The 15,049-nt window shown below is 35.2% G+C and overlaps 2 protein-coding genes across 4 annotated transcripts; one reads left to right on the top strand and one right to left on the bottom strand.

Annotated features, from left to right (window-relative positions):
• The first annotated feature begins 35 nt into the window (after window positions 1-35).
• On the top strand, window positions 36-7,817 carry zp2l2 (zona pellucida glycoprotein 2, like 2). Of its 2 annotated transcripts, none has more exons than XM_051897859.1 (9): window positions 36-515; window positions 1,824-2,014; window positions 2,129-2,226; window positions 2,341-2,498; window positions 3,515-3,704; window positions 3,836-3,980; window positions 4,056-4,134; window positions 5,464-5,577; window positions 5,667-5,919. In XM_051897859.1, exons 1-9 carry the CDS (start codon window positions 176-178, stop codon window positions 5,789-5,791), a joined length of 1,440 nt encoding a protein of 479 aa, XP_051753819.1. In that variant the 5' UTR covers window positions 36-175; the 3' UTR covers window positions 5,792-5,919. The 2 variants fall into 2 exon arrangements, with proteins under 2 accessions (XP_051753819.1, XP_051753820.1); XM_051897860.1 differs by lacking the exon at window positions 5,667-5,919 and adding an exon at window positions 6,529-7,817 and having other exon boundaries at window positions 298-515.
• Window positions 5,859-14,418, bottom strand: tmem237b (transmembrane protein 237b). Of its 2 annotated transcripts, XM_051897865.1 has the most exons (14): window positions 14,250-14,418; window positions 14,113-14,163; window positions 12,634-12,665; window positions 12,513-12,526; window positions 12,267-12,338; window positions 10,863-10,988; window positions 10,349-10,442; window positions 10,028-10,188; window positions 9,778-9,904; window positions 8,642-8,833; window positions 8,435-8,508; window positions 8,032-8,128; window positions 7,830-7,951; window positions 5,859-6,033 (listed from the first exon to the last, which is right to left on the bottom strand). In XM_051897865.1, exons 1-14 carry the CDS (start codon window positions 14,265-14,267, stop codon window positions 5,972-5,974), a joined length of 1,242 nt encoding a protein of 413 aa, XP_051753825.1. In that variant the 5' UTR covers window positions 14,268-14,418; the 3' UTR covers window positions 5,859-5,971. The 2 variants fall into 2 exon arrangements, with proteins under 2 accessions (XP_051753825.1, XP_051753823.1); XM_051897863.1 differs by lacking the exons at window positions 14,113-14,163; window positions 14,250-14,418 and adding an exon at window positions 12,784-14,106.
• Between the last annotated feature and the right edge of the window lie 631 nt (window positions 14,419-15,049).

Here is a 15,049-nt window from a genome sequence, read left to right as displayed (position 1 = left end):
ATTATTAATTAAAATTGTAAACGTGTGGCTATACTATAAAATAACTCGCTTACCTTTACCTCATGAGTTTGTTATTAATTAAAGGGGCGGAGCTAATGTTAATTAGGGTCGTTATGAGCTCTTTAAATGCGACACACAGGAAAAAGTACATACTTAGCGAAAGTAAGCCGCAAAAATGTTAATAATTGCAGCATTAATTGCGTTTACGCTTAGTGTATGTTTGAGCAATGCTCAGGATTCACAGTTTCCCTGGCAGATACCCCAGTATCAGGCCGGTGGTTTATCATTCTCACCAGTTCTTAAGGAATTTCCCCAGCAGGAGATGCTTAATCCCCAGCAGGAGATGCTTAATCCCCAGCAGGAGAAGACTCCGATGAGCTCCTCCTCTGAGCCTCAGCGCTGTGTGGTGGAGCAGCATGAGCGCATTTTGTGTGGAGAGCCTGACATCACTCCAGCTGAATGTGAGGACATCAGCTGCTGTTATGATGCACAGGGCTGTTATTATGCCAAGGCAGGTGAGTTCCTGCATGACACCGTGAAAATGGACGACTGTGCTTAGTGTCAAACATTTAGATTACATAGTTGCTACTTTATAGGATATCATAGTCCAAAGTTAACTGGCATTACCATGGTACTTTTTTTTTTTTTTTAATGTTTTTATGAGCATTACCATAATTGTACTACAGTAATAGTAGAGTAACCCTAGCTGGTATTTTGTAAGATGTTTTTTTTTAAGGCTGCATTTATTTGATGATACAATAAAAATTGTAATATTGTGATATATTAGTATAATTTTAGGCAAGACTTTACAATAAGGTTAATTTGTTAACATTAGATAATGTATTTACTAACATGAACTAACCATGAGCAATACATTTATTACTGTATTTGTTAATCTTTAACATTTTTTAGTCATAAAAATACAGCACATACATTGTTCATGTTACTTCACAGTGCATTAACTAATGTTAACAAATACAACTCTTGATTAATAATGTATTAGTAAATGTTGAAATTAACAAACAGATTAATAAATGCTGTATAAGTGCAGTTCATTATTAGTTCATGTTAACTAATGAACCTTATTGTAAAGTGTTACCTAACTTTAAAATAACCATTTCCTATTTGAATATATTTTAAAATGTAATTTTATTATTGTGATGGCTGAATTTTCAGCATCATTACATTATAGTCTTCAGTTTCACATGATCCTTCAGAAATAATTCTAATATGCTGATTTGTTGCTCAAACAATTATCAATGTTGAAAACAAAAGTTTTTGTAGTTTTATTGGTAGTGTAAACTGTTATGCACTACCATTCAAAAGTGTGTGGTAAGTAAGAAGAACAAGTACTTTTATTCTGCATTGATGCATTAAACTGACTAAAGAGTGATATTTGTAATTTTACAAAAATGGCTGCTAAAAATTTGGCATCACATGAATAAATTGCATTTTAAAATAATTAAAATAGAATTTTGAATTGTAGTAATATTTCACAATATCAATGTTGTTGTTGTTCACTGTATTTTTGATCAAATAAATACAGCCTTAGTGAGCATAAGCAACTTCTTTCAAAAACATTTTTAAAAAATCATAATTATTCCAAACATTTGACCAGTAGTAAATAAATAGTCATTTTGATTTTGAAAATGAATTTGACAGCTATTTTAAAAGTTTGCAAAAAATAACATTTTATCTTATAAACCATCTACATTGATTAAATCATGATTTTGAGTTGTCATCCATGGATTTTCCAGTGTCTTGCTATAGGTCTGTCTGTCGTGTGCAAAATTACACTGACCTTTTTGTTTGTTTTGTTCCAGTTACCCTGCAGTGCACGAGGGATGGGCAGTTTGTATTGGTGGTGGCTCGAGATGCCACCCTGCCACCCATCAATTTAGACTCCATCCACATGCTGGAAAACGACCCAAGTGGCCTTTGTGCGCCTGTCGGCAGTACTGACACCTTTGCCATCTATCAGTTTGCTGTCAGCTCCTGTGGCACCAGAGTGAAGGTGGGTTTGAACGGTGAGAGAGTCTTTGAGTATAAGTCATGGTAGAGAAAAAGCATGAAATTGTTTTAGCTCACCCTAAGGTTACTGTTATCTGTCCTCCTTTATTTCCTTCAGGAAGAAAGTGGTTTTGTTATTTATGAGAACATGATGACGTCTGAGTATGAAGTGGGCATTGGACCTCGTGGATCAGTTACGAGAGACAGTGCTTATGAGTGAGGGGGGGCTCATCTCGTCATATGCACTTTTGGAATTCACCTTGGTGGTCTGGTTTGTGTTCAACTCTTCAGGTGGAAAGGGGCCGAGTATTTCCTGTCTGTGTCTTCCAGGCTGGAGTTCCAGTGCAGGTATTCGGGAACCGCAGTTGAGGCTCTGGTGGTGGAGGTGAACACGGTTCCTCCTCCTCCCCCCGTCTCTCAGCAGGGCCCACTCAGAGTGGAGCTCAGGCTCGCCAAGGGGCAGTGCGCCACTAAAGGATGCTCTGATGGTAAGCAGAATCCTGAAACTACTATTTAAAGGATTAGTTCACCTTAAAATGAAAATTACCCCAAGCTTTACTCATCCTCATCATCTTTCTGATGAACGGCAGTAGTAACATATCTAGCCTCTGCAGGAACACCGTATTCAACTTATGAAGAAAGTGTAAAACTCTCGCAGTTCAAAACACTTATGCTACTTCTTACGCCTTCCATATTCAAATTACGAAAAAAGCGTGACTTTATAACTTGTTAAATATGGATATTTTTCTTACACAAACGCATCGCTTTGCTTCAGAAGGCCTTTATTAACCCCCCGGAGCCGTGTGGAGTACGTTTATAATAGATGGATGCACTTTCTTGAGCTTCAAACTCGTTTCCCCCGTTTACTACCATTATAAAGTTCGGATGTGTCAGGATATTTATTAATATATCTCCGATTGTGTTCATCAGAAAGAAGAAAGTCATATACACCTAGGATGGCTTGAGTAAATCATGGGGTAATTTTAATTTGAAAGTGAACTAATCCTTTAACAGCATAACCAATAAGAGGTTTTTCAAATGTTGCTTACTTTGTAAACTGGATGAGTTTCATGATTTTATTTCAGTACATAATATAATATTTTGCCAAGTTATCCTGAAATGTTCTTGGTCAAACAAGCAAGGTCCCCCAAAAAGATCTAGAAATATTAAATGATTGATTTCTCCAAATTTATAGAAATTTAAAGTATAAAGACATGATACAAAAGTAACAATTTCGATATACACTATCTATCAAAAGTTTGCGTGTGGTAAGATTTATGTTTTTGAAATAGGTCTCTTATGCTCATTAAGGCTGCATTCATTTGATTAAAAAATACAAACTATATTGTGAAATATTATAATTTAAAATAACTGTTTTCTACTTTAATATATATATTAAATTCAATTCCAATTTATTCATTCAATACCAAACAGGTATATATCAAATTAATATCACTGTAGAGTGAGATGCAGTTAATCCAGCAATCTCCTTTGTGTATTTAAGAGGATATGTACACTTCATACTACTCCGAGGTGGACTATCCTGTTACAAAAGCGTTGAAAGAACCTGTATATGTGGAGGTGCGGATTCTGGAGAGGACTGATCCAAACATAATCCTGGTCCTGGACCACTGCTGGGCCACTTCTACTCCTGAACCCTTGAGCCTGCCTCAGTGGGACCTAGTGCTTAATGGGTAAATTCTTTCATAGCTGCTTCATTTCTCTAATGTATCATCTGAATAAGTTTAGGGAATGCCACATACCTCAATGCCAAAAAACTTCATCACTGTTTGAAGTGTTCCATTTTTCTTATTACTCTTCATAGCTGTCCATATGAGGATGACCATTATCTGACCACTCCGCTTCCTGTTGGACCCTCAGGACTGCAGTACCCGTCTCATTACAAACGCTTTGTGGTGAAGATGTTCACCTTTGTAGATCAGTCCTCTCTTGTGCCTTTGCAGGAAAGGGTATGTACCATCTTGTGCACCACATCTTCTTTTAGCTCTCACTTCTCTTATTGTCCTCTGCCCTCTCTTCAACAGATTTTCATTCACTGCACTACATCTATTTGCCACCCCTCTGCCACCGAGCCATGTGAGCCCAGCTGTGGCAGCAGGACAAGTGAGTACTGCTGCATGGAAGATTATAGGGATGTATTTTCAAGTCCAGGCTTTTTATGCACTTTTATGCACTACTGGCAGAACCCTTGCAATGGGTTTAAATGGAACACCCTAAGCCCTTGATCACTTGTGGGTAAATTAAGTGTGGGCACTGCGAGTTCCTTTTGTGAAGTAACAATCGTGTTGTGGTCTCTGGATCTGCCTGAAGTTTACATAGGAGTAGACTTACTCCCTCGGTTAAAATCGAAGGGTCGAGGGTCTGTCCAAATAAACATCCTTCGTCCACTTGAAGTCGAATGCACTTCAAAATGCCAAGGGGAATGTTGTTGTTTATTAATAATAATAATAATAATAATAATAATAATAATAATAAAAATAATAATAATAAAAATAATAAAATTAAAAATAATAAAAATAATAATAATAATATTACTACTACAATAACAACAATAATATTATTGTTATTGTAATAATAATAATATTACAATAACAATAATATTATTGTTATTATTGTAATAATAATAATAATAATAATAATAATAATAATACAATAATAACAATAATATTATTGTTATTGTAATAATAATAATAATATTACAATAACAATAACATTATTGTTATTGTTGTAATAATAATAATAATAATAAACATTTTTAAAAACATTTGAATTTATTTATTATTATTATTAATAAATTCAAATGTTTCTAAAAATATTAATTGTTTAATGTTGTTGTTGTTGTTGTTGTTGTTGATGATGTTATTGTTATAATTATTATTATTATTAATAAACATTAATATTTTTAAAAACATTTGAATGTAATTTATTATTATTATTTATTATTATTATTATTATTATTAAATTCAAATGTTTTTAAAAATATTAATGTTTTGTTATTATTTAAAAACCATTTACTTATTAATAATTTATAATAAGTTTAAAACTTACTATAAAAACATTTTAATTTATTATTAATAATAATAACTAGTAATATTTTTAAAACATTAATATTTTTAAAAACATTAATAATTTTAAACAGTTATCATTAATAAAATTTAATAAAACATTATTTATTATTTTTTAATATTAATAAATTGTTTATAAAAATGATTTATAAAGATGATGATGATAATTTCATTTTTATAAATCATTTTTATACTATTTTTATAAACATTTTAATTTATTATGAATAATTTTAAACATTATTATTATTATTATATAAAATGTAGCACCAAGACAAGTGAATACAGCTACATAAGTTTCTAGATGTTGTTGTGGTGGTTAGCAAAATATATAATTTTTTTTTTTTTTTTTTTTTTATCTTTTCTTTAGGAAGGGCTGTTTCAGAATACTTGAATGATTCTGAGGAAAAGGTTGTCGTTTCGAGTGGGGAGGTCATAATTGTATCTCATTTGCTGGTTTCTGACAATCTTGTGGATAAGGAAGGTATGAAAGCACTGTGTTATTTGTTAACATTCATACAGTGAACAACCCATCCAAACTAGCTTTTACCTGGAAGTGTTTACCTCTTCTAGTCCCGCAGATACTGGATTATGGATTATGGGCGGCAGGAGCTCTCACTGTGTTTGGTGTCTGTGGGCTCATGGTGGCTGTTATAATGCAGCGGGCCAGACCTCGCCCTCAGCCCGTTCCAGTGTGATGTTAATAAAATGACAAAATAATGTGGCGCCTATTTTTGTGATCACTTGTATCAAGCAGACAGAGAATGGATTATCTAAAACTTTTTATTGCTGAGACCTTAAAATGGGCAAGCATTTCTAATATATACAATGACCATGTATCAAAATATAGTAGAAAAAAAAAAACTACTTCAGGTGCCTTATGCAGTGATGTCCTTCTCTTCTGCTTTTGGACGTTCCATTTCCATCGACATTAAAAACTCTGAGGGGAAAACAACATGCATATGTGTATTTATGCATGAAACTTTAGAATTTCAGTTATATCACCAGGTTATATTCAGAATGATTTTTCCCTGTAATAAGGATAAAGTATAAAGTAACCAACTCTTTATTACCACATTCAATATTATGGAAAATAACCATCATGACAGAAATTCACAAATGTATAATTTGTAAAAAAAATAAGCTACAATTTGAGACCAGAAACGCATCACAAAACTATAAGTTAAAAAAAAAAATGTCTACCTGTGTTTGTAAGGAAGTTGGGGAATTATTAACTAATTTCTGTATCCAGTACAGCTGTCATGTCATGTGACAAAAGAATGAACGACTCAGACCCGAAGTCTCGGGAGGTGAACTAATCATTTCTGTTTCCTGTACAGACTGTATTATAGCCTATGGTGCTATCACAAGATGAATGAACGACTCGAACCCGAAGACTCGAGAGGTGAACTAATCAATTCTGTTTCCTTTACAGAACCTATAGGATGTTTGCGTGGTCAACCCGAAATGAACAAATCCCTCAATGAGGCAACTCGATGTTCCCGAGTCATATTAAAGATTCATTCAAAAACTTGCACTTTGAATCCCGTTTTCAAAAGTTTGCGTCTTCAAGCCCCCAAAATGCTGCTGTTGTGTAAATGAATGGCCAAAACACATAAAAAGTTTTTAGTTGAAAATGATGTCATCTAAACAACCCCTCAGAGTAATGGTCAAAAAAATCAGAGTAAAAAATCAGCTTTGCAGCCAATAGCACGAATAAATAACATTTTTAAAATAATAGAATACATTCATTTTACTCTTTAATAATATTAGTGTTTTTACTATGGAAATACTGTTTTTACTGTATCTTCAAATAAATGCAGCATTGGTGTGCATAAAAGATATCTTTTATTATTATTATTAATTAAATGTAATTTAATTATTAATAATAATATTAAATGTAATTTATTCCTGTGATGGCAAAGCTGCATTTTCAGCATCATTACTCCAGTCTTCAATGTCACATGATCCTTCAGAAATCATTCTAATATGCTGATTTGGTGCTCAAGAAACATGTATTATTAGTATGAATGTTCAAAAACATTGCACTACTTGATACTAAGCCATGATACTTTTTTCCCTACTTAAGACTGAATGGATTTAATAGACTTGCCACCGGTTTCACAGACAAGGTTTAAGTCTAGTCCCAGACTAAAATGCATGTTTTTAACTGAAAGCAACTTGCACTGACATATCTTAAATTATGTCAGTGCCATTGTTTTGTCTCAAGACGCACACCAGTAATGTTTTCAAAGGCACGTTTATAAAAGCTACTTAAATGTCCTAATTAAACTAAGGACTAATCCTGGCTTAATCTAAGCCCTGTTTGTGAGGCCATTTTTCAGGATTTAATGAATAGAAATGTCAAAAAAGCAGCATATATTTGAAATAAAAGATCATTTGTAACATTATAAAATGTCTTTACTGTTACATTTGATAATTTAATGCGTCTTTGCTGAATAAAAGTAATTTCTTTAAAACAATCTTACTGATCCCAAATTTTTTGAATGGAACTTTTTTTTTTTTGTTATTCTGAAATAAGTGTCGCTAAATTAAATGCATAACTTAATATGGTAACGTGATGACACAGTAGCATAGAAATGTTAATCGTTGCATAAAGTGCTCTGTTATACATGCTTTGTTTTTTTTTTGCAGTACACCTGTATTTATTTTCCAAACATAGCCACAGGTAAGCAGAAGACTGCTCTCTGAACTTCAACATCCTGTAGCGTTTACCTTCTGTGCGGTCGATATCTGGACTTGTTGACATCAGAACCCAGGCCAGCCCAACCAGCAAAGTGACGACCAGATTCACTATGATCCAGGGATAAAGGAAGCTGTGCTCTGAGCCCGGCTGCCTGAGAGGAGACACAACAACTGCTCTGCTTTTATTACTGTAGAGTATTTACCCAGCATGCTCTAATTTGAGGGGTCTTACCAAAGTGTCACATTATCGCTGGAGTACTGATTATAGAGATTGATGCGATCACTCGTCATCTGCTGGCTTAACAATAAAACGAGCGCACAAAAGTACACTGAAAAAGAAAAAGTGTACAATAAAACATTGCTGTTTACATGTATGGCTACAGACCTTAGTTAGGGTTGGTGCCATATTGAATTTAACACAGATAAAAACAAAGCTGTGAGGGATGTAACTTTCAAAAAGTTTTTTCATAAAGACATTTTGACAGCTGAACAATCGGTATGTTGTTAAACAATTAATTGAACGCACTGCATTCTATCCCTCACATCCTCATTTTCATTCCTGTCAAAAAATAAATATGGTGCTACCCTGACTGAGTACATAAGGAAAAACACAGAAGGAAATGTGATAAACTCACAGAGGGAGGCAAGCGCCACAGGACTCAGGGTTAGCAAACTACGCATGGCAGCAGCGGCTTTGGCCAGATTCAACCTATTAGGAGAGAGAACAAACACTAATTTAATCTCAAGGGCTCTGGCAGCTACAAACACTTGTGACTACAGTGTTTACTGTACTTTTGTTTGTATTGGTCCAAGTGAATGGGCATTTAGGTTTGGTGATTCACCTGTCGAAGGCAGAGACGGTGCTGAGAGCCAGCAGCAGGTAGAGGAGGGACTGTGCGGGGTAGGCCAGGGTATGGTACTGCTGCAGGAGGTTGGAAAGAGTGCTCAACTGTTCCCCAGCCAACACATAGACCACAATGATATTCCACACAGCATAACCAGCCAGGAAGCCATGAGAGAACAGGCCAATTACTCTGTGTAGTAAGAACAGTCAACGACATGAAGAATAAAATAAAGTAAAGGTGACTTGACTTTAAAAAATATTTTTAGTCAAAAAGGCACCTTAGGCATAGAATGACCTAAACATTTTAAAGGGTTAGTTCACCCAAAAATGAAAATAATGTCATTTATTACTCACCCTCATGTCGTTCTACACCCGAGGCCTTCATTGATCTTCGGAACACAAATAAAGATATTTTTGATTAAATCCGATGGCTCAGTGAGGCCTGCATTCAAAGCAATGACATTTCCTCTCTCAAGATCCATAAAGGATACTAAAAACATATTTAAAACAGTTCATGCGAGTTCAGTAGTTCTACCTTAAGATTATAAAGCGATGAGAATACTTTTTGTGCGGCAAAAAAACAACAAAATAACGACTTTTCAATAATATAGTGATGGGCCGAGCTTTGCGAATCGAATCAGTGACTCGGATCTCCTTTCAAACGGCTAAACTGCTGAAATCACGTGACTTTGGCGCTCCGAGTCACTGATTCGATTCGTAAAGGTCCGAAGCAGTGTTTTGAAATCGGCCCATCACTATATTGTTGAAAAGTCGTTATTTTGTTTTCTGGTGCACAAAAAGTATTCTCATCGCTTTATAATCTTAAAGTAGAACTACTGAACTCGCATTAACTGTTTCAAATATGTTTTTAGTACCTTTATGGATCTTGAGAGAGGAAATGTCATTGCTGTGAATGCAGGCCTCACTGAACCATCGGATTTAATCAAAAATATCGTAATTTGTGTTCTGAAGATGAATGAAGGCCTTACGGGTGTGGAACGACATGAGGGTGAGTAATAAATGACATTATTTTCATTTTTGGGTGAACTAACCCTTTAAGTTGGAGTCAAAATCAGTTATACAGATCTGAACGAATTGAAAAATAATGTGTTATTTAAAACCAAATGTGGACACCTGAAGCCACTGTGTACTCTTATGGAGACATCTCTAGTGGTCCACATTGAACGGATGTCCATAAAGCTCTGCTCCATCGGGCCACTGGCCTTCCACTGGTCCACTCGCTCAGCTGCTTGAAAACGACCTGCCACCAAAGAAACATGGTCACTGCTTACACCTAACCTTCATTTCATGATGTAAAAAGCAACTTGTGAAAAGTTGCAACTTATAGACCTGCACCATATACACAATCTTGCTTGAAACTTACGGCTTCTCTCCACAAACACCTTCCCCACAGGCTGGCTCTGCCCTTGGGGAGCGGAAAACAAGGAATGCTGGGGAACTGGCGCCTGGGGGTCTGTGATGATATCATCATCCTCTACGTCCAGTTCATTGTTAGACTGTGTTTCTGTTACTTTAGGTTTTACTCTGAAGAAAGAAAGAAATATAAGTGTTAATTCAATGGCAAATTAAATCCAGAGAGCTTTCATAAAAAAAAAAAAAAAAATCAAACATATCAGTGGTGCACATCTGGAACCTTCTTAATTTTTAATAATCAAACAGATTAAGACAAAAAAAAATGACTTACTTCCTCTTTTTTGGTCTGCGTGTCACCTCTTCATCAGTGTTCTGATCCACCATGTCTCCATTTGACACCAAGTCTGTCTGATCTCCTTCCACATCTGATCAATCAGAGTAAATCAGCATTATTGTGTGGATGTCTATGTTAAAGGCTTAGTTCACCCCAAAATTAAAATTCTGTCATTAATTACTCACCCTCATGTCATTCCAAACCCATAAGACTTTCGTTCATCTTTGGAACACAAATGAAGATCTTTTTAATGAAATCCGAGAGCTTTCTGTCCCTCCATTGATAGCTATGCAACTGACACTTTCAAGCCCCAGAAAGGTAGTAAAGACATCATTTAAGTAATTCATGCGACTCCAGTGGTTTAACTTGATGAACGAAAGTCTTACAGGTTTGGAACGACATGAGGGTAATTAATGACAGAATTTATTTTTTGGGTGAACTAACCTTTTAATAAAATCACACCTCTACAGGTATCAGATCAGTTAAATTAAAACAGGAACAGTGTTTTTACCAATGGCTTGTGCTTTCTTCTTTTTTTTCCTCCTTTGCGGCGGATTGTCCAGAGGCTCCAGGGTCAAAGGTTCCTGACATTCGGATTGTCTGCGACTGGTAAGTCCTCCCATTTCCATTCCACCATCTACAAAGGTTGAAACAAACTTATCACAAGTGCTCACAATGCTTCTACAGGTGATAACAAGTAGTCAAGTTTGGCTGGTTTGCAATGTGCAGTAGCTAGGGGTGTAACGGTACATGTATTCGTCCTGAACAGTCATGGTACAGACGGTGCATACAGTCAGATGACGAATACAGTCAGTCACAGGCGATCCACACTCCAATCCAGAAGGGGGCGCGTGCGGTAATGCAGCGCTGTTTGCTAACCGCCATAACAAGAAAAAGCGCAGAAGAAGAATAACAGATGATCTATGCATAGATATGTTTACGTGTAATCTCTCAACCAGTGTTTCAACAGCGGAAAGACATCAATACAACAGCTTGAGAATAATATCTCACGCAGCATTACATTTACCTAAGGCAAGTCATTTAGTGTCGACAGCATGTTAGACTGGACAAGCATGGCAACACCATACTTTAAACCACTTAAAACATCCAATAGCTTAAAGTCGGCATGAAGCTGAAGTGGACTTTTCTTCCCTATTGTGACATACTGTATATCCGAGTGAAACGGCTTCTCGAACAAGAAAAATGTAGTGTGGAAATTAATTTTGTCCATCAGGAATTGATTGGATGGTCGTGGTTTGCTATTGCTGTAATCTAATGTGAGTGACAGTGAGTGATTTTTTTTTTTTTTTTTTGTTCTTTAACATTAACATTAATGACACAGACGGCAGCAGGTAGGCTATCGATATATTGCATCCAATATATTGACACACATCTGATTTCTTTCTCAGATGTTTACATTCAGTTAAGACATAACTGACTGTGTTTATTATGATACTTGCCTAGACTGCTATTTTTCCATAATGTTATGTGTATTTGTCCGTTTAAGCGCAAGAAGTATATTTGCGCGCTCTCTGTGTGTACGCTATGGATGAAGCGTCATATGCCTCACACCAGACGAGTCATGTTCTCAAGTTCAAGGCGGCAATGCAAAACAGTGAATCTAATCACCATACAGGCCAAAAGTTCACTTAAAGAATGAAAAAAGTGGCGTAGATGTGTAAAAACTGCAAACAGAAAAAGAAAGGACAATCTCTCCAAGCACAGACTTTATTAAATACACTGACAGAAAAATATTGAAAAATGTCTATACACACTCTTCCAGCCTAGGGTGAAGTCATTAGCAACAAAAGTAGCAAATAAAATTTTGGGGCGGCCAATCAGGTTCTGGCTCTGCCACTGATAACAAGCCCCACTGTCTCCTATCATGTGTGTAGTTTATATCACCTAAACTCACCGTCAGGTTCGTCCACACTCTCCACATCTCTCTTGGCCTTCTTTTTCCTACTCTTTGGAGCAGGCATCTCCTCTGTGTAGGACAACAGAAGAGCTTCATTATATAATGAATATAATGTTAACTGACTAATAAACATCACTTTTAACTAGAAACTTAAAGACAAATCAAACAGACATAAACCTTTAAACACTATCACCTACACAAATACATATAGGAAGAATAGCATATAGGAAGAGAAACACTCACCTGCTGTGTCTTGACTATATTTGAAGACATAATGAAGAAAGAGGAAGAAAATAAGACACTCAGCATGTGATTTTCCTTTATAATTTGCAATGTAAACATCTGATCTGCTAGATGATCTTACCTTGGCATAGATGGCAGTGCTCGTGGTCCCCGCTAAAATGTTAAGAGGTAATATTAGATTAGCAAAAAAGCAGTTCCAGTCAAACTCAAGCATCATACGTTGAACCTGTTGAGGGCTCTACATTTGTGTATTGTGTCTAATCAAGCTTACCATCGTCTTTTTCGCCATTCCACTCAAGAGTACAAGGTGAACATAAGGGAAGAAATGTGGACATTTGCGCATGTACAAACAAACATCTCTGCGCACTTAAAGAAAGGATTAATGGGAGTCTAAGTCTGAGAAGAGCATCTGCCAAGCAGTGGGATTATGTAAGGAAGGATCAAAGTGTTACTCAACCTTCTGACATAAACACACACCAGGGTTACTGTAGTTAACGAAAACATTTACATTACTTACTTCATTATCAACATTGATAATAATAAGAAATGTTTCTTGAGCAGCAAATAAGCATATTAGAATGATTTCTGAAGGATCATGTGGCACTGAAGACTACATTCAGCTAATTCAGTAAATTCAGCTTTGTCATCACAGGAATAAATTATATTTTAAAATATATTCAAATACAGAACAGTTATTTTAACCCTCTGGTGCTCTTTGGTCACTTTTTGACCAAAAAAAATAAAAATTTTTATTTATTTTATACTTCATCGGAATAGTATGAACACTTGGTGACTTTTGTAACACTCGCCAAGTTAACATACACACAAAAAAATTGTAGACATGATTCGAAAAGGTTAAATGGCTAAAAAAATCAGACTTGTGTTCCTTGCGGTCAAAAATGACTGCCATAGAAATATGAAAATGCAGAGACTTTTTTGGAGGTACAATCTACAAATTAGCCACAATGAAAAATAGATTAATTAATTGTAAAAATTGTGGAAAGAAATTGATCATAATTATTGTATTATAAATATTACTTAGCACCATAAAATTCCCTCAAAATACAAAATATGAGATAAAAAACACTGACCAGAAATATATTACATTGATTTTACTGAAGAAAAAAAAAGTTACATTGAGGTGTTTGGCCACTTTTGAGTGAGAGGAGTGACCCCTAAATGACGAAAAAATAAATTTCTTTTGGTTTTAGGTGTCAAAATATGATACAGGCATTTTTGTGAGATTCACATTTTACCATGCTAATAAAGCTAAAGAAGATTTATCTCCTCAGATTTAATGTAGCCTAGCCTATCTAAATCACCTCAGTACTGATTGGATTCAATTCATTTATTTGGTGTTACTTCATGTCTTAAATATAATTTAACAGAGATTGTAGTGGATAAATCCGGAAAGCCTAGTTCTCTATATTTACAAACCTACAGGGGGAGCAAAAGCCTCTGAATCTCAGAGAGTTTACCTTTACGACAACTGTTCTGCTCGTCAGTGTAAATCAGTAAAATCAAACGGAATGGTAAGTCTGACGAATACAGCACAAAGAAACTAAACACATAGGAAATGTCATGAATATCCCAGACCTACCCTCTGTCCTTGAGGAATTGGAGGAAGATCTCTTCTCCTTGTGCTGGGAACCTATGTACAATAATATATTTAATCCAACTGCTTGCCAACAAACTACTGTACAGAACACGAGGATTCTCATTCTCAAAGTAACAAACCTTTGCTTCCGTATCCATTCTTAGGAGTTGAATAATATAAGCTTTATCGATTTAAATAATGATTAAAAATTATCTTTGAATTTTCATGTCGTTTGTTATCTGAGATTTTGTTTTGCACGTTGACTATTGTTGATGTTGGAGACGAGTGGGCGTGTCTCACTTCCCTGACGTACTATCTGTAGTAGAGGCGCGCAACAATTCAGACCGTAATTATATGTATATAAGGGCAGATGCTGTTACTCGCTGTCGGATAGCTAAAATCACACTATAATTTAACAATAGAAACACTTTTAATGTTTTTTCTCGTAATAGAAATATGATCATATTATTAATGTTTGCAATTATTTTAATGAAAGTCTCCTACTAGAGCATGAAAATAAGCATGTAACTTTTTTCTTTAAAAAATAAATAAAAAGGTTTGTTGTAAAATTCTGAATTTGAGCAAACTGAAATAAGTAAAATGTTCAATTAATAAAATATTAATTTACAAAATGTTAATTTATTATGTCAGTGGTATAAAACCAACAATCCTTATGGAGATACTTTTATGGAAAGCCTTGAAGGGGTAGTTGACCCAAAAATAAAATGTTGTTTGGTTCCCAATGTTCTTCAAAATATCTTGTGTTCCACGGAAGAAAAAAAAGCATAAAAGTTTAGAACGACATGACGATGAATAAATGATAACAGAATTTTCATTTTAGGTCAACTATTGATTTTCAAGTTTTCAAATTTCAGATGAAAATGCCAGTGTCCCATAAACACATGCCAACTGTTCTTATTTCTCCTCGTCACTCCAGACC

This window comes from Ctenopharyngodon idella, chromosome 6, assembly GCF_019924925.1.
Source record: "Ctenopharyngodon idella isolate HZGC_01 chromosome 6, HZGC01, whole genome shotgun sequence".
NCBI lineage: Eukaryota > Metazoa > Chordata > Actinopteri > Cypriniformes > Xenocyprididae > Ctenopharyngodon > Ctenopharyngodon idella.
This window is presented reverse-complemented; position numbering and strand designations above follow the sequence as displayed.

Excerpts from the sequence above, each read along its gene's own strand:
- zp2l2 (XM_051897859.1), top strand. The coding sequence starts at position 176 with ATGTTAATAATTGCAGCATTAATTGCGTTTACGCTTAGTGTATGTTTG. Across the intron at positions 2,015-2,128 it reads CCTGTGGCACCAGAGTGAAG|GAAGAAAGTGGTTTTGTTAT; the intron begins GTGGGTTTGAAC and ends TATTTCCTTCAG. Across the intron at positions 5,578-5,666 it reads CAATCTTGTGGATAAGGAAG|TCCCGCAGATACTGGATTAT; the intron begins GTATGAAAGCAC and ends TACCTCTTCTAG.
- tmem237b (XM_051897863.1), bottom strand. The coding sequence starts at position 12,855 with ATGCGCAAATGTCCACATTTCTTCCCTTATGTTCACCTTGTACTCTTG. Across the intron at positions 10,443-10,862 it reads GAAGAAAGCACAAGCCATTG|ATGTGGAAGGAGATCAGACA; the intron begins GTAAAAACACTG and ends CTGATTGATCAG. Across the intron at positions 8,834-9,777 it reads AGAGTACACAGTGGCTTCAG|AGTAATTGGCCTGTTCTCTC; the intron begins GTGTCCACATTT and ends CTTACTACACAG.